Below are 23930 nucleotides of genomic sequence, written 5' to 3'. Positions count from 1 at the left end.
GTCTTATGACTCTGTAAGTTATACAAAGTAAATATCATGAAATCTTTCACAATATAATTGCATCTTTGCATGATCAACTTGTGGTGGAAGTGCTCAAAGCCGGCCTGATTTAGCACACGCGGATATTTAAGGGGGAGAAATTTCCAGTTTGACAAGGAAAATTCATAGCGTAGCCCCAAAGACTGAGCTCTGCATGGACTTTGTGCTCACCTGCAAAACCTCCCTGTAAAATTTCCAAAACAGAGGCAAGAATAGCCGCGAGTTCCACTGACGCAGGTGGCCCCATTGGCACACTGATGGCTCTTGCAGTGGTCTACATTCACTTCACAGTTCACACCAGCGTACCCAGGCTCACACCTGCAGTGGTAGGCTCCAACGCCATCCGAGCAGTTGCCATGGATACAGGGGCTAGAAAAGCACTCATCAATGTTGATTTCACAGTGTGTCCCTGACCATCCCAAGAGACAGGCACACTGATAAGAGCTGTAGCTTTCTTCACAGTTTCCTCCATGCAAACAGGGGCTGGAGTGGCAGGCATTTAATGGCAAGCAGCCAGTAAGCGCGGCATTTGTAGAAACTTTGAGAAACTGCTCTTCCTGGGGCTTGCTAGTGAAACCATGAAGATTTTCAAAGTAAGAGAGATATATGCCTCCAATTTCTATTGTGCTCAGACAGCCCCGCAGGCCTTTCGTATTGTCAATAGCTTGGTCACCCACATAGATGTCTGTATTGTCCTTCAAAAAGTTCAGGCTGCCAGTAGCAATTGCACTGATCACAGAAGGTGTCTGCCTGTCCATTTCCATTTGCCAACGGGAGGTCTGGGCCAGCGGGTCTACCATGGAAAAAGTCACTTGGTGCCATGTGCCATCATTCACCAATTGCAAGCTCATCAGATGCAGTGTATAAAAGCTGTTGCCGCTTTGCAATTGGAAGAGTAATCTGGAGTCTTGGATGCTAATATTAAGAAACTCGGGTTCTTTTTCTGCGTGCAGTATCATCACATTTGTATCATGTGTTCTGAAACCAAATGTGATATTGGTGAGTTCTCTGGTGATATTCCCATTGCTTCTGAACAAGATTTCTCTTCTTAATTCACTGAAAACAGCATTTGCAATACCTGAGGTGGGAAGGCAAAACAGACTGTTAACGTCACTCATCGTGTCATGTCACTGATGTCTGTATTGGTTGCTTGATATGTGTTCTGCTTGTTGCTATCGAGTTGTGTCTAATACAGATGTCATTATTTGAGATTGACAGAAGCAGAGTTATTTGGTCACTTAAAAAAATGAACAAACTAGAATGCCAAACCTGCCTATTGTGATACCAAAACTCAACCATACCTTTCTTTTTCATCAAAATCTTCAGGAATGCCAGTTATTGTTTTCCACTGGCTTGATTTAGGCAGGCCGTGACTATCTATTTTAAACATAAAGCATCTAAATACACAGAACTCACAAGTTTGGCTTTGGTGACATGCCAATTAGTTAGTAATGGACCTTGGCTTCTGGTTGAGTTCCCCAACATGAGGTTAACAGAAGTATTCACAAATGATGGATTGACTAACGCTGCAAACAACTCCAGTTACATTCCAAGGGTCCAACTTACCACCTATAACCAAGTTCTTCATGTGGCTGGGAAAAAACCAGAAAATGATAGCAATTTACACTCACATGGTACAGAGCTGGGTGTGGTGGCGCACGCCTTTAATCCTAGCACTCGGGAGGCAGAGGCAGGCGGATGGGTGCGAGTTCGAGGCCAGCCTGGCCTACAAAGTGATCCAGGACAGCCAAGGCTACACAGAGAAACCCTGTCTCAGAAACAAACAAACAAACAAACAAACAAACAAAAACATTCACATGCTGCAGCAAATATAGCAATTTTGACAATCTTACTGCATTGTGATTGATTAAAAAGCTATAATATCATGAATTCAGTTTGCTCAATCTTTTAAAATATCTAATCCTATGTCTGCTTTATAGTCTGCTTTATAGACAGCCTTGAGAAAAGAGGAGAAATAAAAGCACCCCCTCTGCTTTCTCCCAAACCTGTCAACCTGACTAATAATGTCTGTGCCAGCCCTTGATTCAGGAGCAAAACAGACAGACACACTGTTATTATTCTGTTTGGAGGTCAGGCTTTCGAGTCCTGTGTCGCGTTCCATTCACTTTCACTATTGTTAGCCATTTTTCTATGGGCAGCCATTTTTTTCTTTGCACCATCATTTCTCTGCCATTTGTGTTATTTTTCCCCATTGTTGTAAAAATATGCTGTGATTGCTGAAAATTAAAAAAAAAAAAAGAACCCACAAGACCCTTTGGTAGTATTCCTATTCTCTTGTTATAAAAATTTAATACTTTGTAGACTCATTTTAATTTTCTTGTCTCATTTTCTCTGATTTTGTCCTTGTCATGTCACTGAAACTGCTCCTGTCAAGGTCACAATGGCCTCTGTGCTACTCAATCTAGTGGTCAAATTCCTGTTCCTATTTTTTCTCACTTTTTAGCAGCAATTGGCCTGAAACAATGGTTGGAGACCATCCTCTCCAGGCTCTGTAACAGCCACCATTGGTTACACAGAAGACTGATTGCTCATTTCCCTACTTCTGTGGTGGGTGAAGATGACTCTAACAACTTCTTAGTTTAAGATCTAAACTCTAACACCACTCTCTAAGTCTATGGGTGCGAACCCCTGTTTAACTGTCTACTTACAATTCATAGAACATTCATTTCCTTATTAACATGCCACAGTCACAAAAGCAAGGAGCTTACCCCAAGCCTGGCTTTTTACATTCATGGTAACTGAAACCTGGAACATTCTTTCTTCAGATTTCCCCATGCTCAGTACCTCCTCAGTGTTGCTGCCTGCTGGGTGTCACCCTCCCCTGGCTGGCCAAGTTAACACTGGTCTTCTTTGTATCCTCTGTCTCATCTACTGCTGATTTATTTCACAGCTCTTGTTGCCACATGAAGCTGGGTTTGCACTGTTTCTTAACTCTCTCCAGTCTAGTGTATGGGACCAGACATCTTTCTGCAGGATATGTACTCAGTCACTGAGAATAATGCCTGGCCTACAGGAAGTCTTCATCGAGCCTTATTGAGTGTGTAGACTAGGAAATAACTTCATCTTTTACTTTGGAAAGTGAAATAATGATTAAAAATCACATCTGGAGAAACATCAGTGAATAATTCATGTATTATAATTTAAAGATAGTGTTTGACTAGATTTAAATATCTCATTTGACTTCACTGTTACTTTATTTATTTTTTTTCTTGCCAGATTTAGGGAAGATATTCAGGAGGCAGGAAGCATAGACAAACGGCTTATTCTGTAGTCTTAAATGAATGCTAAAAGGACCAGTCTCCTTGTCTCTTTATTGATTTAGCAAGTCTGCTGAACTCATCGGAGCGACCTCTGGCAATCTGGGTAAAATGCTCAACACACTTTTATATATTGCCTTCTCTTTGGGGGGGGAGGGGCTTTACTCTTATACCTAGAGAGAGTTATAAAATTTTAAATCTTGTTTTACATCTTGCTATGATGGGGAAACCAAGTAAACTCAAGGCTCACCACAAGCTGTGTCCTCAAAACTGTGTTGCTTCACTAGCCTCTAGCTTCCCAATACCCTTCACTGTTGACACGGGAGGCGAGAAGCCCTTCGGGCATCTCTTTAGCTTACGGTGGCCATGAACATAATAAATGGCAGTGAGCCAGATGTGTGCACATTTACTGTATATTGTCAGTATCGAGAAAATAAAGGTAAGTACCATTTGCATTTGTCTTGTTCTTCACAAATTACTTTGATATAATCAAAGAGCTAGGTTTGTTGCTGCAGTGATCCATTTTTTCCACTCATAATTCAGACCATTATGAATTCCAGAGATCACTCTGGTCATGATATTGGTCATACTAGGCTTATTAAACAACTTCTCACATAGGTTTCTCTAGGTTGGCTATGCCTGAATTCTCTTTTCATCTTTTTTTCTTTTGGTTTGGACAATTGAAATGTACCAACTACACTGGAAGAATGACATCTTTGAATGCTACCTACATTCAAACCCTTGAGGGACCAGCTGGCACTGTGCACTGGGAGGACATGGGCTGAGCTGACACCACTGAACTTCTTCGCAGGCTTTCCCTGCCGTGTTTGCAGGGCAGGAACAGGAGAAGTCATCCCACAGGGAATAGCAGACACCTCCATTATGACAGGGGTTGGACTGAGAAGAAAAGAAAATCAAAGGGACAAAAAGCAATGACAATGAAATGTGGCAATGTTAAAGGTGACATCATTTGTTACTTTAAAATGCCAATTCTCCAATATCTTTGCATTTTATACATTTTGAACATTGTTAATAATATGAATAAAGCTGACTCCTACCACTTCTAATTGCTTACTAAAAGAGCAGAGGAAAATAGACAGAGGTGTGGGAGAGATAAAAAGGAAAGGAACAAGAGAATGAGAGAGGAAAAGAGAAAAATAAACTGATATATGTCACAAGAAAGATTATTGAAATATAATGATATCCTCCATTATTTACAAGTTACCAGGTACTTTGGAGACACTGATTATCCCTGGCTGTGACCAAGAATACAAGAAAAATGTTTATAATAACCTATTTAATAAATACAATTTTAGTATGCAATCTATGTATAGTTGATACCAATGGCCCTACCTTACAGATGTTGTCTCCAGAACAGCCTTGAGTCACATTGACAAGAACGGGATCATGGTATGCTTTGTTTGCTGAATTGGGGAAGAATTCCAGAGTTTGGTTGTTTAATCTTACATCTTGAATACAGCCTTTGAAGAAGCCACCATAAGCTTCAGTCTTCTTTTTGTCAGGTAGGCCACCAATGAAGATGACATCTCCTCTTTGAACTGTCCATGCAGGAACAGAAATGAATCCTAGGTTTTGTGAAGACTGATACAGTTCTATTTCATATGGTTTGATTTTCAAAGATATTAAGTGGGCATTTCCATCACTAACAAAAAAATTTACTAGTAACTTCGGGGAGCCTGGAGTCTGCAGTGCTAGGCTACCATGCTCTAGCCAGACACGGACATACTGGTAAGTGCTGTTTTCCAATGCCAGAAGCAGTCCCAGTGGCCGACGTGTTCGCACAAACATGGAGAGACTGAAGTGCTGTCCATAATTATCATTGAGATTAAAGACGGCATATCCGGGGGAGTCATCCTGGCCAAATCTGCCTGCTACATACTCTTCAATGTCAAAATTGGGAAAGAGAAAGAAAAAAAAATCCTTACATTCAAATGTAAGAAAAAATGGAAGATGAGACTTTCATAGGCATAACAACCAGACACTCAAGTTCCAGACAGCCTTATTTAATAGAGTAGTAATGTTCCTCATTTTCTGTGCTTCTGAGATTATTATGGAAATCACTATATTTTGGTTTATAATAGGGGCTCATCAATTATGAAAGAGAAATAGAAGCAAAGCTTCTTCAAGGACCAACTAAAGGACATTCCTATCTCCTCTCTAAAATCCAGACAATGAAATATCAGACACCTCTGAGTTTTATCTTGGTGCAAGGCAAGGGCATGAATACTCCATGCCATCCCTCTGAGGTAACTGCCCCGTTATCTCTGCTGTGTGGAGGCATGCTGGAGAAGGGGAAATGGCATGAGGTTGAACTGTTCTGTAGCGAGAGACAAAGATCAGCAACAAGATTAGCAAGCTCAAATTTGGGAAGGCACCTCACATAGTAAAAAAAAATAACATCTTGGGAAAAGAGATTCTAGAAGGCTGAAGTGTTACTTGTGTTAACTCTCTGAGGTCAAGGATGGGATGGGCTGAGAGCTCACTTTTGAATTTGCGATGCAGAAATTATTGCTGAGCTTGACAACAGCGCTGGCATAAAGATATTGCTGCTTCGGGTTTTCACATCTCAGTTGTAACCAGAGAAAAGAAAAAGATCATATTCTATCATGGTTAGACATCATCACCAATTGAAGTTTGCGTGACAGTAAGACATATTTTAGTTTAGCTGAACCGCAGTGAATCTTGCTTAGACAACCATCTGTGTTTGAAGACCTTCTGCACAAAAGGCCACATTTTCAGAATTCTGGCTGGATTCCTATAGGAACATTGCATTGTGAATCTGCATTGGGACACCACCTGCTCCAGGCAACTACAGGTAGCTTTCAAAGGTACTGTCAGATAAAATAGCCTCTTTGAAGAGGTTAACATCTCTGAACACACTGTGGCACTTTTGTATAGGATAAAATGCTTAATAAGAAAATTGGGCTCTTGAAGCCGTTGAGGTTTGAGGATAGGCACAAAAATCCCTGAAGCTCAGGAGGCCAGGTCCCTGCTGGTCATCCCAGGATGCCTGCAGCATCACTTTGTGGATCAGAATAAAAGACAGGGATGCAGGGATGGGTTTCCTTTCTTCCTTAGAAACTTGACCCTCCAGTAATCCTATTCTTCGGAAATCACAAGCAGGTAATCGGGATGTGTGATGTGCTACTTGATTTTAGAAACACCATAAGGCACACAGGAAGGACGCGACTATGAGCCTGGAAGATTCGATTCTAGTACAGATTGTGGGTGTGTTCTAAAGACGTATGGTTGAAAGAAATAAATTTGACAGATTTTAGCAATTGATAGACTGTATAATGAAATTTAGTGAGAATAAATAGGAGGCATCTATATTTAAATGTAGCATAAGGATTGCAGAAGGAGGACACTGTAGCCTCACAAATGACAATGACTAACAAAAGAAAATGTGACTGCCAGAAAGTTAATGCAATGCTAATATGATAAATGACAACATATTGTATAGAAATGGCATAGTTAGGCTCCTATGTCACTGTGTCATCAAGAATATTTAGGCACCACCTTTTAGAAAGAGGCAAATGTGTGGCAAAAGGAACAAGCAGATGATGAAGTCTTTCAGGGCCGTGTCATACAGAGACACTGGAGGAAAGTAAGATGTGTATGGTGATGCCAGTGGTTGCTGGCATGAAATATTCTTCCTCAAATGTTTGAGAATTCTCAAGAGAAATAAATGTTAGGCCTTAAGAGAGAATGCCCATAGGGTATCACAGGGGGAAGAGGTCCCCCTCAGTCACAGTCATAGGGGAGGGGAGTAAGAGGAAAATGGGAGGGAGGGAGGAATGGGAGGATACAAGGGATGGGATAACAATTGAGATGTAATATGAATAAATTAATAACATATTTTTAAAAAAGAGAGAATGCCCCTGATAATAACTGTGTGGGAAAATGAAAGCTTTGGTTAAATAGTAATCCAGATAAATAGAAGGAAATAACTGTTTGGAAATTTGGGGCTATATGGAATAGTGAACCTCTATTCCTGAAGAGGGCTAAAAGCAGAGGCTTACATATGAAATCCAGTTATGGAAGGGGCTCGTGAAACCTAATAAACCCTGATTCAAATATTATAACATTCCAAAAGTCTAGGTGTACAGAGGAAGGCAAATATAAACAAGTTGCTTTCTAAGATTAGATACTTTCCAAACAAAGAAAGAGGTGGGTGATACAGTCCTTTAGAACAGTGGGTCTAGACCTGTGGGCTGCTACCCCTTTCACAGGGGTCCCCTAGGACCATCAGAAAACATAGATATTTACAGTATGACTCATAACAGCAGTAAAATTACAGTTATGAAGTAGCAGTGAATAATGTTATGGTTTGGGGCGGGGTCACCACAGCATCAGTGTTGCAGTGTTGGAAAGGTTTAAACCTACTGCTTTAGAACAATATCTCAGAAGACCCTGTTCTAACTTACAATGCAAGACACAATGTTAACACTGCAGACAGTTCAGAGCCCTGTACAAACCTTCCCCAAAACTCCTCTTATGGGGGATAAATGCCTTTTTAAAAAGATCAGCTTAAAGATAATGGCAATCTCTATAGTGTGTGTGTATGTGTGTGTGCATGCGTGCTTGTGTGCGTGTGTGAGCGCAGCATGCTACTTAGACAACCAAACGTCTGTCCAACCTGTCTTCTTTTTTCATTGTATTTGCCAGTGGTAATATTGTTTCAAACGTATTATTTGAGGACTGGGAAAGGACTCGGTGGTTAGAAGTACTTGTCGCCTTGTAGAGAGAGGATCAAGGTTGGGTTCCCAGGTATCCATCTCAGGCAGTTCAAAGCTTTCTTTAATTTCTGTTCCAGGGGATCTTCAGACATCAATAGGTCCCTGCACTCATGTGGTGCATAAACATAAACTCAGACTCACACAGACAATAAAATAATAAAATATATCTTAAAAAGTAATTAGTTGGATGGCTTGTCCTTTCAATTTTCAGTGTGCCTCATCTTGAGCACACATCTAGAATGGCAGATGGACGCTAAGCTTCATTTGTGATCTTAGCGCATGCCTGTGTGTATTTGTGTCTGTCTCTGAGTGTGTGTTTAAGGATTAAAATACAGAAAACGTTTCCTCATAGATGTCAGAAACACAGAATATCTTACTTTAGAGTTCAGAGGTGATATGAAAAATATAGCCTTCCCCTAAAATTTCCCCTCAAATTTTCAGAAACAAAGAGTTTTATGAGATTCCTGCCCTATAATCTTCTGATGCCAAATATCAGACTAAACAGTTTCAAACAGTGTGAACATAGAGGATATAGTCACACTTTGTGTAAGTTTAGAGGCTATAGTCATACTCAGCGTGCATACAGGAGTGTAGTCACACTATTTGGGGGAATGTACAAAGTGTAACCAAATCATGAATTTTGTTTTAAGAGTTCATTATTTTCCAAGTTGGAAAAAAATATAAAAGAAACCAGAACCCACTGGCTTGGCATTTCTCGAGTCTATTTCCTAGGACAGTCAGCGTCCCCAGGTCAGTGCTAACCTCAAGGGTCAGTGCATCTGGAAGCCAGTCAAAATGAGTCCGCATCTGTTTGTTATTTTGTATATGTAGTAAAAATATTGCCTTGGGTCAATTAGATTTTTCTTCAAAAAGTGAGCCGTTGCCTCAGCATAATTTCACCTTTTCTTCTTTAAAAATAATCACAAAACAACTTGCCATGCCATTTAAAATATTACATAGAGCAGCAGATGCCATGCCTCATTGTCAAACAGGTCAGTGATGGTAATGAATATTGTGGTTAGGGGAAACCCTGCAAATAGTTTCTAATAATTCTTAGCCATTGAACATGGAGTAGGGTATAGGCTACGGCTGGTTTTAATTTCCCTTCATACAAAACAGAGGAGACTATTTACCATATGTTGTCCTACTTGGACTCATTCTAAAATGTTGGGGTAAATTGCAACCAAACTTCAAAGCAGCCTGTTAGAATTCTCTCTCAGACCACTCAAGGCATGATAATAATAATAAAAGCGAGCAGGTACGTATTGATCGCTATCAACGGCAGTCTTTGAGGTGATGTTGGAAGTAAAGGATGTGAAATATACTTCAAACTGATTTGTTGGAGAAATCAGATCGATTTGTGTATGACAACTACCAAGTTTTCCTGATAATACATTTCCTGTCTTCTTTCTTTCTTTTTCTCCTGCTAAAGACATCTATCTGCCTTGTACAATGAAATCTTGGAAGAGACAGGTTTGACTAGAACGGATGGTTTGTCAACCTGCCAGTTTTAAGCACGATTCTTAAGGAAGTACAAACTACATAGGGAGAAAGCAGGAAAGCGTATATTTACTGGGACTCCAGCAAGCACAAGATCTAGCGCTAGTAAGTGGCACTAACTAGTTTTTTTTTGTCCCAAACTCCCTTTTATTCAAGAGATTAAATCTTATACAAATAAGCAAGGTTTTCCATATATTTCTGATATGTATCAAATGTCAAAGTTCTGAAAGCATTTTACTAACTAGGTGAAACACCATTTTGAGAGAAGCCATTTGCTTGTTGTTGCTGTCATTTTTCTTTTTAGGCCAAGTAAAGCTTAGCTGTCCTATGAATCTCATTCATAATTAATACACATCACTGCTGTGTCCTTTTATGTCATTAGTAAGCAAACAGCAGCATAAGTCCTGAGGGGTCCTTGTGTTTCATAACAGCCTGGGTGTTCTGAGATGGCTCTGCTCTGAGGTTCAGCACTCCTGGGCACCCTATTCTGCTTACCTTTCAGGCAGTTAGAGCCTGTATAGGGCCTGTCACATTCACACTGATAACCCTGCCACAAGTTGATGCAGCGTCCTCTGTTTTGACAAGGTTGACTTTCACACCAGTGATGTCTCATGCAGCCTGCTTTGACATTTAGTGATAAGCCAGACGAAATGTTCTCCAGAGTAATATGATTCAAATCAAATTTAATATCTTGGAGACAGCCTACAAAGGAAGGTGTGGATGGCACATTATAGATGTTAAGCCCAGACACACTGCTGCTGGTTCCTGTTGGTAAGCCACCCAAAAAAGAGTTCTGAAAAGCACATACTGACTGATGGTTCTCAACTGGAAAAGAAGACTTAGTGGTGCATTTCCCCTTGCAGGAGCTGCCAGTCAAGGCAAGGGTTATAGTTTCTGCAAATGTCACTTCCACCAGATGCCATTGTCCATCACTAGTGTTGTGGGAAATATACAGGAGCACCTTTGACTGGTTCCAGACTTCCACTGATAAATGAACACAACCATTGAGCAACTCCAACTTGGTAGACATATCCCTGTTGCCTCGGAAAAGGAGAAGTGTGTCTGGCTGAGCAGTCTGAAACCTCAAGGATATGTTACATTCTGATAGTTCGGTTGTATGTGAGTCACTTGGGATCCACAGGAAGGCATTGTTCTCAAAAGAAAATGTAGTGATGGTTTCACACAGTGGCCCCACATAGCCAGAAGGACACTGGCAGGTGAATCCATGGCGGCCGTTTTGGAGGTGAGGGATGCATTTCCCATTGTTCAGACACTGGTGATCAGTGCAGCCCAGGAGAATTTCAGAGCAGTCTTTTCCTCCATAAAATGTCTTAGAAATGTCATCAAAGGGGCAGTGACAGGTATAGTTCCCAGGCAGATTCTCACAAGTACCACCATTTTGGCAAGGGTTTGGTAAACATTCATCAATGTCTTCTTCACAGTGGATTCCTGTTACATAGGAAAGAACACGTTAACTGTGTACACACTAACATGAAATGTATGTGTTCAGATCATTAATGTAGGCTCCATATAAATTTTAGATATAATTAGAAGCTTCAGATCAAGCTCAGGGTTAGAACTGTGATGGAGCAAAATACAGCTCTGGAGGAAAAGTAGCATCAGCTATATAATTCTGTCTATGCTAGGGAAAGAGAGCAGTCATGACAGATCTTAGAATTCTCCTAGAAATAGAACATTCATCAATGACAATGATCACCTCAAGTTACCCTTGTCAAGTATACATATGGCATTAACATGAAAACAAAACAAAAAAAAAAGGAAAACTCTAGTTTTGGCAATGATCCTAGATTTCAAAACGACTAAATTGTGGATGCTTTTTCCCAGTTTCTGTTTATCCTGTTATTTTACTTTCTTCTATCTTGGAATAATTATTGTTTTCTGTCTCGTTTGTACCATCCTATAACCCCTAGAACCGAAGCTTGCTGGATATATGAGCCTTCTCTCACCACAGAAGCCTCCGAAATGAAAGAGCTCCTTCTTCTTCCTGGATCCTTATATAACACCATGACATCTATTCGACACGTCCCCACTGACAACTTTTGTTTCACTTTGATAAAATCTTGTTCTTGATTTCAAGAAAAACAGCATAGCATCCATAAAAGAACTATCAGAGCTATTTTAGTCAAGGGGACAAGAATAGGATACTGTGCTTGTTAATTTGGGTCAACTAGGCACCTGCTAGGGTCACCTGGGAAGAAGGACATTCCCTGGAGGAATTGCCTCCAACAGAACAGCCTGTAGGGGAGTGTGTGGGAGCATTTACTTGATTAACGGTGGACATGGGACGGCCTTGCCCACCGTGAGCAGTACCTCCTCTGAGCAAGTGGTCCTGAGTGGTAGAAGGAAGCAGGTTGAGCAAACTGTGAGGAGCAAGGCAGCAAGCAGCTTTCTGCTGTGGTCTCTGCTTGAGTTCCTGCCTCCAGGTTCCTGTGTTGAGCTCTTGCCCTGGCTTCCCTCAATCATGGTCAATAATCTATAAATTGCTATATAAGTCCTCCCTCCCCTAGTTTGATATGGTAAGTATTCCATCTCACTTGCCAACATCAAACTAGGACAGACAGTTTTTAGGAGTGACTATAAGTGCAAATGAGTAAATACAAATTGACATATGTAGAGCACTTCATGTTTTCCCCCAGTACCTTCATCCACATTACATTTCTGTTCGCGGTCATCTGCAGTTTGCAAGGCACACCCTCCTAGCCATTTTTCACAGAAGAAATTTGATGTTTAGAAAGTAAAAAGTCTAAGTTCTAAAATATTCCTATAGTCTTACCTTAAAGCAAAATCATGCTTTTACTTCCAGTCTGACAGTGTCGCACCTAATAATCATGTGCTACTAGTCATTCCAACTACTGATAAGTGGGTGCTATCTTCCCATGTAGGCCTATACCAAATTTTTTGTTTTCGTGTTTTATTTTACACATACGATATTACTATTACAAAAACAAAACAGAAAGACAAAAAGTCTTTTTTTTCCCCTTTTGGCAATGATCTTAGATACAAATGTAGATTCCTCCCTCAAGGACTGTTCTTGTAAATTTGCTCTCTTCCTATTACAAAGCTGTCATATAAAGGTCCCCATCTTCACAATGTTGGATGAAAACCACAGTGGAGGAAGAGGCTGTGTGATCTTCAGCAGGTTGCTCCCTTTCTTTTGTTTTTAGAGTCTTACTATTTTTATCAACAAATGGGGATAAAGATTCCATTTACATGACAGTGCCTTCTTTTTCTTTCTTTCTTTCTTTCTTTCTTTCTTTCTTTCTTTCTTTCTTTCTTTTTTGTTTTTGTTTTTCTGTTTTTCAAAACAGGGTTTCTTTGTGTAGCCTTGACTGTTCTGGACTTTGTAGACCAGGCTGGCCTCGAACTCACAGCAATCCACCTGCCTCTGCCTCCCAAGTGCTGAGATTAAAGGCCTGCGCCACCACAGCCCATGACAGAGCTTTTTCTCAGTCTAATTTAAGTCATGTAAATGATTTCAATAATAGACCTAGGGGAGGGGAATAGGGTAAAAGCAGGAGAGAGGAATGGGAAGATACAAGTGATGAGATAACAATTGAGTTGTAATCTGAATAAATTAATAAAACTTTAAAAAATGATTGCAAACCTGTTTGTTGAGTAAGGTCTCAATAGATGGTGGCCATTTACTAAAAAGTAATAACCAAAGGAATTACCCTTTTTGACAACATTCAATAGGGCCTGGCCATTGAAAGATAATTTACAAGGTGTGGATATTTGCTCTGCCATACAAAATGAAAAGTCTTGAAATAATAATAATAATAATAATAATAATAATAATAATAATAATAATAATAATAAGTAAATATGATATTGACAATCCAATGAATCTCATTAGACTATAGCTTCATGAGGGAAATGTTTGGCTCATATTTGGAAGTCCCAAGAGTGCCTAAAACCAAAGATTCATTTGATAATTAATCTTTTGAATAGAATAATAATAATAATAATTAATGATCTTATTAAAGTAACAAATATTTTATAAAGCATCAAATCTTATCCAAAACCTACAGTGTGCTTTCTGGGTCTGCTTATTAATTTAGGAAATGATAATTTTTCCTCATCTGCCACCACTTATGCACCAGACATTTAGGCACTTGATTAGAAGGTTTCTATCATACTTACATTTTACCCTACTTGGATTGTTTTCACAGAAGCTCTGGAAACTCATACATATTTTAAGTTCTGTGAAAATAGTGAAGTACTCTAATTTTACTTAAAGTCTTCCACAGTGCCTGCACAGTGCTGGGGGCACATGCAATAAATGTTCTATGAATAGAAAGAATAGACCTGGATGGAACTGATTTATTTTATGGATATAGAGAGTGAATATAACATTATAAGTGAAGGTTAACTCTAAAAGAGTATTATAAAGGAAAAATTAACAAATCAAGACTTTGAACTTTTGTATTACAAGAAAATTTCCTTAAATTTGATTTCTTATATATTTGAGCAACAAACAAGTAAGTATTTCACCAAGAAACATTTTTGTTGTGCATGGTGCTCCAAATCCCAGTGTTTAGGAGGTTGAGGCCAGTTTGGGCTCTGCAGTGAGGACCATGATAGCCTCAGCTACACAAAACACCCTGTTATAAAAAATAGATACAAACAAGAAACCTCTTTATAGATACACAACTTTAAGTTGCCTCCCAAGAACCTTTGTATATCTAAATTCTAAATGGCCTGAAGCCTATTATTATGGTAGTCTGCATTTTAAACTCTCCTAGAATTTAGTTTGGTATCTACCACAGAAACATCTTCACACTCAATTAAATGATCAATTTATACTTCTTTAAAAATTGCAAAGAACTAATCTGTGTCCTGTTCCCACAGAGAATGTCAGGAGTGGATGATTGTGGAAGCTAAAGACCTGGCTTTGATGAGATTACAATATATTATGTGACATAAATGTGAGTACAAGGCTGAGCGTGGTGGCACATGCCTTTAATCCCAGCACTTGGAAGGCAGAGGCAGGTGGATCGCTGTGAGTTTGAGGCTAGCCTGGCCTACAAAGTGAGTCCAGGACAGCCAAGGCTACACAGAGACACTCTGTCTCAATAAACTAAAAAAAAAAAAATGTGAGTATGGTATCACACGTGACATAAATGTTATTACAGTATAAAGATAAGACATTGAGGAAAATATTGTGGACACTATAGGCTTCCAATGGCTGCAGATAATTTGTAAATAGCAAAGTCAGACACCACCAGACTATATTCAGAAAAGTTCTAGTAATGGCTTTGAATTAGAGAAAGGAAACAACCTTGAGACATAAAAACTAATAATTAAAAATCAAATAAACAAATACTAATGTACTGTTGGCCATTCACAAAGTCCTGCAGACAGCATGAAATGACAACCAGATCTTACTGATTTTAATGGAGGTAGAAAAAAATGCATGAAAATACAGTGGCAACCTGAGTCATTGCACACCAAAGAGGCAGCACTGGACAGATCCCAGAGACCTGCACAGACAAAAGCCACTCACTCAGCCCTAGCAGCCTCCCATCAGGATGATTAGGAAAGTTTTAGGGAAGCTAAGGTTGAATCTCTATTTCAGGTTAAGTCATAGCCAAACAAAAGCAAACAAACAATCCAAAAAAGAATTGTTGTGTGCAAAAATTAGCAAAGAAACAAAGCACCATGGATGGAAAATCAGAAGACATTCTGAAGCCATGATGTATTTGACAAACAGCTGCCATGGTGATTTTATAGAGCAAGACTGAGTTAGCCAATGCAGTCAGACTGCAGGGCTGGAGCTTGCAAAGCTTTTATTGTTTTATTTATTTACTTATTTACTTTCTGGCAGTGGGAAATTATGGGGTAAATGTGGGTTGGAAGACCAATGTGGTCCCTTCTAAAGGTCAGTCCCACAGGGTTATGTAATGGAATAAAGAGGAAGAAACTAGAGACAGGAAGACGCGCCAGCAACCATTAAAGCTCTCAAAACCCAAAATAGGATGTTTATTTCCTCAGCTTGAGTTGCCTTCTCTTGTATTTGTTCAGCATATAAATGCTGACAACACTGCTTTCTTTACAGTTGTAACTCTATTTATTATTGCCTCAAAGAATATACAGATATGATCTTTCACAAAATAACAATAACTTGGCAAAATATGTCATATATATCTAGCCAAAATATTTCTGTGTGTGTGTGTGTGTGTGTGTGTGTGTGTGTGTGTGTGTGTGTGTGTGTATTGCCACTGTTTAAAAAGAAAGGAAGAGAAAGCAATGCAGTGGTAGTGCATACCTTTAATTCCAGCACTAAGGAGGCAGCAGGTATAACTTTGTGAGTTTGAGGCCAGCCTGGTCAACAAAGTGAGTTCTGGGACAGCCAGGGCTACACAGAGAAACTCTGTCATGAAAAAACAAAAATGAATAAATAAACAAAACAAAACAGCAAACAAAGAAGAGAAGAGGAAGCCCATCTTGAGATGAAGAGCCTGAAGGAACCACAGAATGAGGTGAAGAGAGAACAGTAGCAGCAACTTATGCTCTTGTCTGTTTAACCTCAGCTTTACAAACATTACAGCAAATAAGGTCAGATTATTCCATGAACCCAGTCAACTAAAAGTGGGAAAAATTAAGGTGAAAGTTTCCTCACTGGAGCTTGAGAGATGGCTCAGCAGTTAAGACCACTGGCTACCTTCGCCGAGGACCCAGGTTCGAGTCCCAGCACCACACAGTAACTCACAGATGTCTGTAATCCCTGTTCCAGTGGATCTGATACCCTCTTTTGACCTCCACAAGGACCAGGCAGGCAAAATGTTCATACAATAAAAGATAAAAAGAAAAGAAAAGAAAAAGAACATTTTCTTATTGGTTATCTCACTGACTTGGCAAAGGAAAAGATCTGCTGTCCATCAAAATAAAAGGGTTAGGTGATATTCAGGGATCACACTTGCCAGTCAGTCTTCCCATTAGGGCATTTTAGCAGCTGTGATTTAGTTGCTCATGTCCAAGTTTTAATGAATAACACAGATTGCTCCAAGTTTACTATTGTCTCGAATCAATTCAGTTAACTAAGATTCTTACTATTTCTATAGTTCTTCTAACATTGCCTATGCTTATATGATAGTGCCGTATTTAAAAATAATCATGATAGAAAAATGTCTACTACCTGGTACATTGTAGACATTCATCACAATCCATAACTTTTGCAGACAGGAAGGGAGCCAGGCATGGGGGCATACTTGTAGCGCAGAAGCATAGGATGCTGTTCGGAGGATCCTGAGTTTCAGTACAGTGAGGGTCACATTGTGAAACCCTGTTCATGATTGTCTATAAAGTGACTTTTGCCATAATTTTCACTGCAAGTCATGTTGCTAATGAAATACCTTATAGAAAAACTGTTTCTATAAAAACAAAAATAATGTGCATTTTAATCTATCTTAATTACTTAGTCTTTTCAAAAAATATAAATTCAAGAAAGAATTAAATGCAAAAGCCAAGGGTTTGATATATGAATATATCCACTTTCTCTTGCTCAAAGGCCAACTTTCCACAGTACGGGTTGTAGCACTCAATATTAGTGGTTAAATAAACAACTTAAAAACTGTAGCAACAATACCATTTATCTTATTGAAGTAATACAAAGAAATTGTTACCTATGAGCATTGCCATTAAAATGTGAAAACCTCGTGTCCTGTCTCGAAACATATTTCCATAAAAAGTAAAACCAGCCAGCCAACCGAAGTCTACTAGGTCACCAGACCCGGTTTCAATGTCTTGATGTCTTTGCGCTTCTCCAGGAGAATGAGGGCTCAGCTTGGACTCACTCCCCCTGAGCTGGCTCAGTGGGGCTTAACATAAGACTCAGCTGTGCCAGTTACTAGGCAGCTTTGAGACATTCTTAGATCTGATGCCAGCAGGGTGCACAGTGCCTGCCTTCTGTGAGTCTCATTAGTCAGTGTTGGTGTGATCTCAGCATTAAGGAATATTATTATGGAAACTGAGGAAGCTCCAAGCAAGCTATCATCCAGAGAAACTTCGATTATGGGAAATTACTACCTGATTTATTTATTTTTCATGATGAAGGAAGTTCTACGTTGGCCTTTTGTTTATTTTTGTTTCCTTGAGAGACTGGAGTCTTCTTGTGTTATGTAGCCCTGGGTGTCTTCCAACTCACAGATCCTCCTGCCTCAGCCTCCCCAGTGACATCACACCTTCTTGAGTTTTTTTTATTGGGGGGGGGTTGATTCAATCCCTACCACTGAAACAAAGCCAACCCTTCCCCCCAAACAAACAAACAAACAAACAAAAAACAAAACAAAACTGAAATCCCCCAAAACAAGAGGGCATGATTAATAAGTGCTTAGCAACTTTAAATCTTTTGACACCTGTGGGGAAGGAGAAGGAGAAAAAGATGAAAGGAAGCGGTAGAAGCTGTCACTACTGAGTCTGAGGGAGGAGGGTGTCCCTTCCCAGCCTGTGACTCTGGGGACTCTCCCAGTGTCACCTCAGGCACACTACCAAATATTACATCTCTACATAGCTCTCTGAAGAGCTATAGACTTTTTATTGTTATTGATCAAGGAATACTGGGTAACACCCATTCCCCTGGCATTTGCAACGTATCGTCAGCATCTTACTGTTGGCAGTTGTGCAAGCACTACAGCACACTCTGTAAGGGACCTCAGCATCCATGGGTGGGGGATCCTCAGTGTGTGTAGAAGCAATGCTCTGTGGATACCTAAGAACAGCTGTATTGGTGTGACACTCTGGGGCTTGAATTTTTTTCCACTGTGAGAGAATAACTCTCTACTTTCAAATCCAGGAGAACTTAAATATAGGTGTTGTTTCAAATACTAGACTAACTGGTTCTTCGCTTCCTTTTTTTTTTTCATTTTTTTTTTTTTTTGCATTTTTAAGAGTGCCAGCAAAGGTATTCATGGTACCCTGAAGCAGTGTGATGAGGTGAAAGGATTTAAATGTTGGCCATATAACCGGCCAGGCAAGTTGCACAGGAAATCAAGTAATAAGGTAGGAAAGTGTGATGTCAAACTTACCACAGTAGTGCGTCTCCACAGTTATTATTTTTTTTTTTAGCCATTCATTCTTATAACTCTTCTCTATGGATGTGCTAACTTGGCTGTCACTGTCGTGGTGCAGAGAGTGAAGCATATACAGTCCAGCTTCATGGAGCACCTAGTTCAACCACACTTGAGTTCCGGGCGGTGGAGAGTAGACAGGCATTTATACCAGGTGTGTATTTTCTCGTGACTCAAACTACTTTATCTTATGGTTGGGAAATATCTTAACAGGCATTAATTATGAGATTTTAAAAAATTATATGTATGTGTGTAAAACTGTGTTTGTACGTGTGTGCGCATGTGGAGGTCACAGGGCAATGTTGTTCAGTGTCCTTTTGTACAACTTTTCATCTCCTGTTTTGAGACAGAGTTTGTCACACACTGAAGCTGTATTCCACTGACTGGGGATCTCCTTGCCATTGCATCCTAGTGCTCAGGCTCCGGATGCCTCCCCGTGCCCAGCATTTACTTGGATGCTGGGAATTCAAACTCAGGCACTCATGCATGTGCAGCAGGTACTGTATTGACAGAATTAACCTGCCCCCAGTCTTGAATAATGTACTCTCAAATGAATGTAATCAGAGCAAAATAAATAAATGATATATTTTATTCTTGATGGTGATCAAATTTATGCTATCATTTGACTGTATCTCATAAAATATCATGTGGTGTAAAAGTAACTTTCATTTCCTCAGATAAAGGGATGGGATAAGAGATGGACCTAATCTGTGTACCGAAGCTGTGCATGACTTGAGCTGAGTCCAGAGCAGCATTTCTTTCTCTGTTGTAACTACCCCTAGGCCTAGCCTTGGAAGCTTCTAGCCTCTGTACGATCTAATCTTCCAGCCTCTATCTGCTACCCTAGGCTTTGAATGTTTCAGCCTCTGAGACTTACTGATGAATAAACTCACCCTTTTCAGTAATGATGGCTGGTTCGACTCCGCTGTTCCAGTTTAAACCCCTCTCCAAGCTGACTGATTCAAACTGGCTTCTCTCAGATTCTCACTGGATTGCTCTGTTTGGCCTCAAACTAACCCTGGCAATTTGTTCTAATCTTCTGGTTCACTCTGATTCTCTGGCTTCAACTGCCTCTGCATGAACTCATGAGGAACTCAACTCCACTGCACTGCACACACTCAACTGAAGTGCACTGAACTCAGCTCCACTCAACTGAACTGACTGCACGGATCTGAACTGACACTGCACCGCCTCTCACCTGCCTGCCCACTGCCTGCCAAATGACTGACCTCAATTCAACTGAACTGCTTCTCCCTGCTCTTTTAAATTGCCTCTTATTCCTATGCTGTTCTTGTGAGAGTTAGGCCATATCCTTTTCTGTCAAATCTTTCTCTGATTTATCACTTTGTCTGTTCCTCAATTAGACGTCATTGTTTGGGATTAAGGATGTGTCTATATTCCAGCTGGATCACACAGACTTAGAAGGTGTTTGGATGTGATCAGATCATTCATGTTACCGGATTAATATTTCTCTGCATATTCCTCTTTTCTGTTTAAGCTGAAAATTATACACAGTTTAACGATTACAACAGATATGATTATCAATCCCATAAACTTAACAGTCAGAACATCCTTAAGTTTAACAGCCTGAATGCCCTTATGAAGATCTGTTGATGGGATGATCCCAATCATCTGTCTTTCAGCAAGTGTCCGTTTCTGCATCGGGGTTTTCAGTCCAGTCTGTTGAGCAACCCATACTTTTTCAGTTGGCTTCTTGACCTGTTTCCATTCGGGGGTTGGGGGAGGAATCAGTTTTGTTGTTGTTGTTGTTGTCTTTTTTTTTTTTTTCATCATCTAAGTTGCTGTCTTTCTGTGTCTCTTCCTCCCTTGACTTTTGTGTTTCATGTTGAAGCTTCTCTTCCTAGGATCAAATTGTTATCAATTTTGATGGAACCCATGTCTTTCTTCTACTGTGGAAATATAGATAAAAACTTTTTCCCCAACATATCACATTCCCTGCCTTCTATTAGGATGTTACAAACATCTTTAAAGTATACAGGTTGATCTAATTCAGCAGGGTTTTTTTCTTTTTCTTTTTAAAAAAATTATAATTTATTCACATTATTTCCAGATTGTAATCCCCTCACTCTTATTTTTCTATAACTGCTTCACCAGTAGGATGGTATGGTATACCTGTAATATATTGTATGTTATAATAAGCAAAAAAGTTTCATTTTACTGGAAACATATGCTTGGCCATTAACAGTCTTAATTTGTAAAGGTATATCCATTAAAAGTGTGACTTTTAACAAAAGTGCAATTACAGAATTAGCCATTTCCAACTTTAAAGCAGAAGCCCATTGAAATCCTGAATATGTTTCAACAGTATGATGTACAAATTTTAGTTTCCCAAAAGCTACAAAGTGAAACATTTCCATCTTTCAAATTTCATTTCTTTGAGTACTCTTAAGGTTACTTCCATCAGGTAATGGAACCTGATTATACAAAGAACAAATAGGACATTAACATTTTTTCTTTGGCTTGTTTCTAAGTAGTGGAAAATTTTTTCTGTAAACCTCTGCTGTTAACATGATTTTTTAAAAAATGAAATTCTGAGGCTTCTAGCACATTTTCTATTAATAATTGGTCAATCTCTTCATTTCCTTGTGCCAATGGACCTGACAATCCCATATAAAATCAAATATGGGTGATATATAATGGATAATTTCTGTTTTGAATTGTCTGTTGCAGTGGTATAAATGTGTTAATTCTGAATTACCAGGAATAAGATCAGCAGTTTCTATATATAACACAACCCTCTCTACATATTGTGAGTCAGTAATTATATTGATAGGTTCAGAAAAAAATTAATAAAACAATAAGAATTGCTTATAGTTCTGATTTTGTTGTTGTTGTTGTTTTTCAAGACAGGGTTTCTCTGTGTAGCCTTGGCTGTCCTAGACTGGCTTTGTAAACCAGGCTAGCCTCAAACTCACAACAATCAGCCTGCCTCTGTGTCCTGAGTGCTGGGATTAAAGGTGTGCGCCACCACACCCTGCTCAGTTCTGATTTTCAAACTGAAACATATGGGCTTTGAATAATCTATTTATATTTCCTGACTTACAACCTGACATTCCTGGTTTATTAGCATTGGTATAAAATGTAGGAGCTTCAGAAATCAGCATCCCTTTTACTATTCTGGGGAGAATCCTATTAGTTCTTTTTATGAACTGGAGCAGGTTGCTTTGGGGATATTTGTTGCTAATTTCTTCCAAATAAGTGCTACAAGTTCTTTGTCAGTCTTTATTAATGAGATAATTTCAGCAATAGTATAAGGTACTAAGATTTTTGCTGGTTCTGTTCCTGATGTTTTTGTTTGTTTGTTTTTGCTTTTGTTTTCTGAGACAGGATTTCCTTGTGTAGCCTTGGTTGTCTTAGACTCCCTTTGTAGACCAGGTTGGTCTTGAACTCACAGATACCAACCTGCCTCTGCCTCCCCACATACTGAGATTAAAGAAATATGCCACTATGCTCAGATACTGTTCCTGATTTTAATCCAGCAACATGGATACTCTGACCACAACCAAAGATCTAGGTCTGTGTGATATGGCTGGAATACAGACATGCCCTTAGTATAAACCTAGGTTCCAAATAATGACATGTAATTGAAGGACAGACAAAGTGACAAATCAGAGAAAGATTTGGCAGAATAGGATATGCCCAACTCACATGAGAGCAGTACAGATATAGAGAGTAAGAGAGAAGACAGACAGACAGAGAATACAGGCAGAGAGTACAAAAGAAAGAAAGATAGTACAGGAGGAAGAGGGTGGCGTGCAGGAGGAATACAGTAACATTCATGGAGACAGTACAGTTTGGAAGTACAGTTGAGTTTAGGCAGTTCCATTTATGAAGTCCAGAGGCAATTTTTTCCAAGCAGAGCAATTCAGTGAGAAGGAGAGAGATATCAGAATGAATTAGTCATTTTGGAGATGAGTGTAAGCCAGAACAGCTGAGTTGAACCAGGCAGCCAGAATTCAGAAAGAGTTATAAAGGGTGAGTTTATTCAGAAGTAAGTGTCTGAGAAGACAATTACATGAGGTGAATAAAAGTTATTTTTACAGTGTGGTAAAATTTAAGTATCAATTAAAGGTCAATGGTAGCATTAGATGATGTCTGAGGCTAGGCTATTCATGGCGGCATTTGTAAAGGAAGAGGAGCTTAAGCTATCAGGCTTGCTTAGTGTCACTATGAGACGCCTCCGCCATTATCATACAAAAAGGAAGTCCCACATTATGCTAGTATCATGTTCTTGACGTCCCAGCCTCCATTAGGATAAGAGATAAATCCTCTTCTTTACTTACTACTCACTCCCAGGGTTTTCATCACAGCAATGAAAACAAACAACTAAAACTCAAATAATATCCTCCCTGCCCCCTGCCAAAAAGACTCAATACAACAACAAAAATCCCAGTTAAGATAAGGGGGATAGGTTTATTAAGAAACAAAAACCAAAAACCAAACCCAAGATTTTTCACATACACACACACACACACACACCACCACCACCACCACCACCACCACCACAACCACCACCACAACCACCACCAATTATTGCTTTATGCATACTTGAAACAATGCACAGAAACAAACAGAATGGTGACAAAGGAACAAACAAAGAAAACTGAGAAGTTTGCATAGAACATCAGCGTATGCTCTAGTGGTTAGTCTCAATTCCCAATTTGTTGAAAGCTAGAATCTCCTGGGAAATGGGCTTCTGGGCATTGCCTCTGGGGATTATCTTGAGCTAATTGAGGTTGAGTGGCACTGTCTGCTGGGTTGGGATCCTGCACTGTATAAAAAGGACAAAGTGACCTCAGCACTGCTGCCTCAAGCACCTGCTGCCTCGACTCCCCCACTGTAAAGGACTGCACCTTGAACTGTGGGCCAAAACAAACCCTGCATCTCTTAAAATCGCTCTTGCCAGGGAATTTCTTACAGTAATGGAAGAAGTGACTAAGACATGTGCAAACTTTGATTGGGCATATGAAGCCATGCCCATAATTACTCTGCATTTTATGAATATGGAAAGAAAAACAATTGATGGGAACAAGCCAAATTTGAATAGAATAGTGGAAAGATATGGAACAGAACAGGATAGATGTAAGGCAGGAAAAGGATGCTCGGGGTAGCAGCTATGGGAGGAGGCTTTCCACAAGCTGCAGAGAACCATTACCTATTTTTCCTGCAAATAGAGATTTTGTGTATTTATTATTGAGACAGTCAAATAATGCCTGTGTACACACAGAAAATGTAGGCTCACAAAA

General features: G+C 39.6%; 1 protein-coding gene and 2 long non-coding RNA genes across 5 annotated transcripts in view; 2 read left to right on the top strand and 1 right to left on the bottom strand.

Annotated features, from left to right (window-relative positions):
• The window catches only part of CRB1 (crumbs cell polarity complex component 1), a 166372-nt gene that overhangs the window by 37552 nt on the left and 104890 nt on the right, over positions 1 to 23930 (bottom strand). For 2 of the 3 annotated variants that reach the window (XM_084788399.1, XM_084788401.1), the window contains exons 6-9: positions 10073 to 11026; positions 4671 to 5218; positions 4049 to 4214; positions 211 to 1117 (exon numbers count right to left, since the gene is read on the bottom strand). In XM_084788399.1, coding sequence (XP_084644525.1) covers positions 211 to 1117; positions 4049 to 4214; positions 4671 to 5218; positions 10073 to 11026 — 2575 coding nt within the window. The remainder of the gene's footprint in view (positions 1 to 210; positions 1118 to 4048; positions 4215 to 4670; positions 5219 to 10072; positions 11027 to 23930) is intronic. The other variant, XM_084788400.1, reaches the window with a different exon arrangement.
• LOC311601087 lies at positions 4138 to 9762 on the top strand. Its single transcript, XR_014780457.1, has 3 exons — positions 4138 to 4277; positions 4678 to 4840; positions 9510 to 9762. It is a non-coding gene; the product is annotated as an uncharacterized lncRNA (long non-coding RNA).
• On the top strand, positions 14142 to 18973 carry LOC311601091. Its single transcript, XR_014780458.1, has 3 exons — positions 14142 to 14523; positions 18485 to 18595; positions 18725 to 18973. It is a non-coding gene; the product is annotated as an uncharacterized lncRNA (long non-coding RNA).

The sequence above is a fragment of the Acomys minous genome (assembly GCF_964271855.1).
Source record: "Acomys minous genome assembly, chromosome: 1".
In the NCBI taxonomy this organism is placed as follows: domain Eukaryota; kingdom Metazoa; phylum Chordata; class Mammalia; order Rodentia; family Muridae; genus Acomys; species Acomys minous.
The sequence above is the reverse complement of the archived record's forward strand: the minus strand, read 5'-3'. Positions and strand labels throughout refer to the sequence as shown.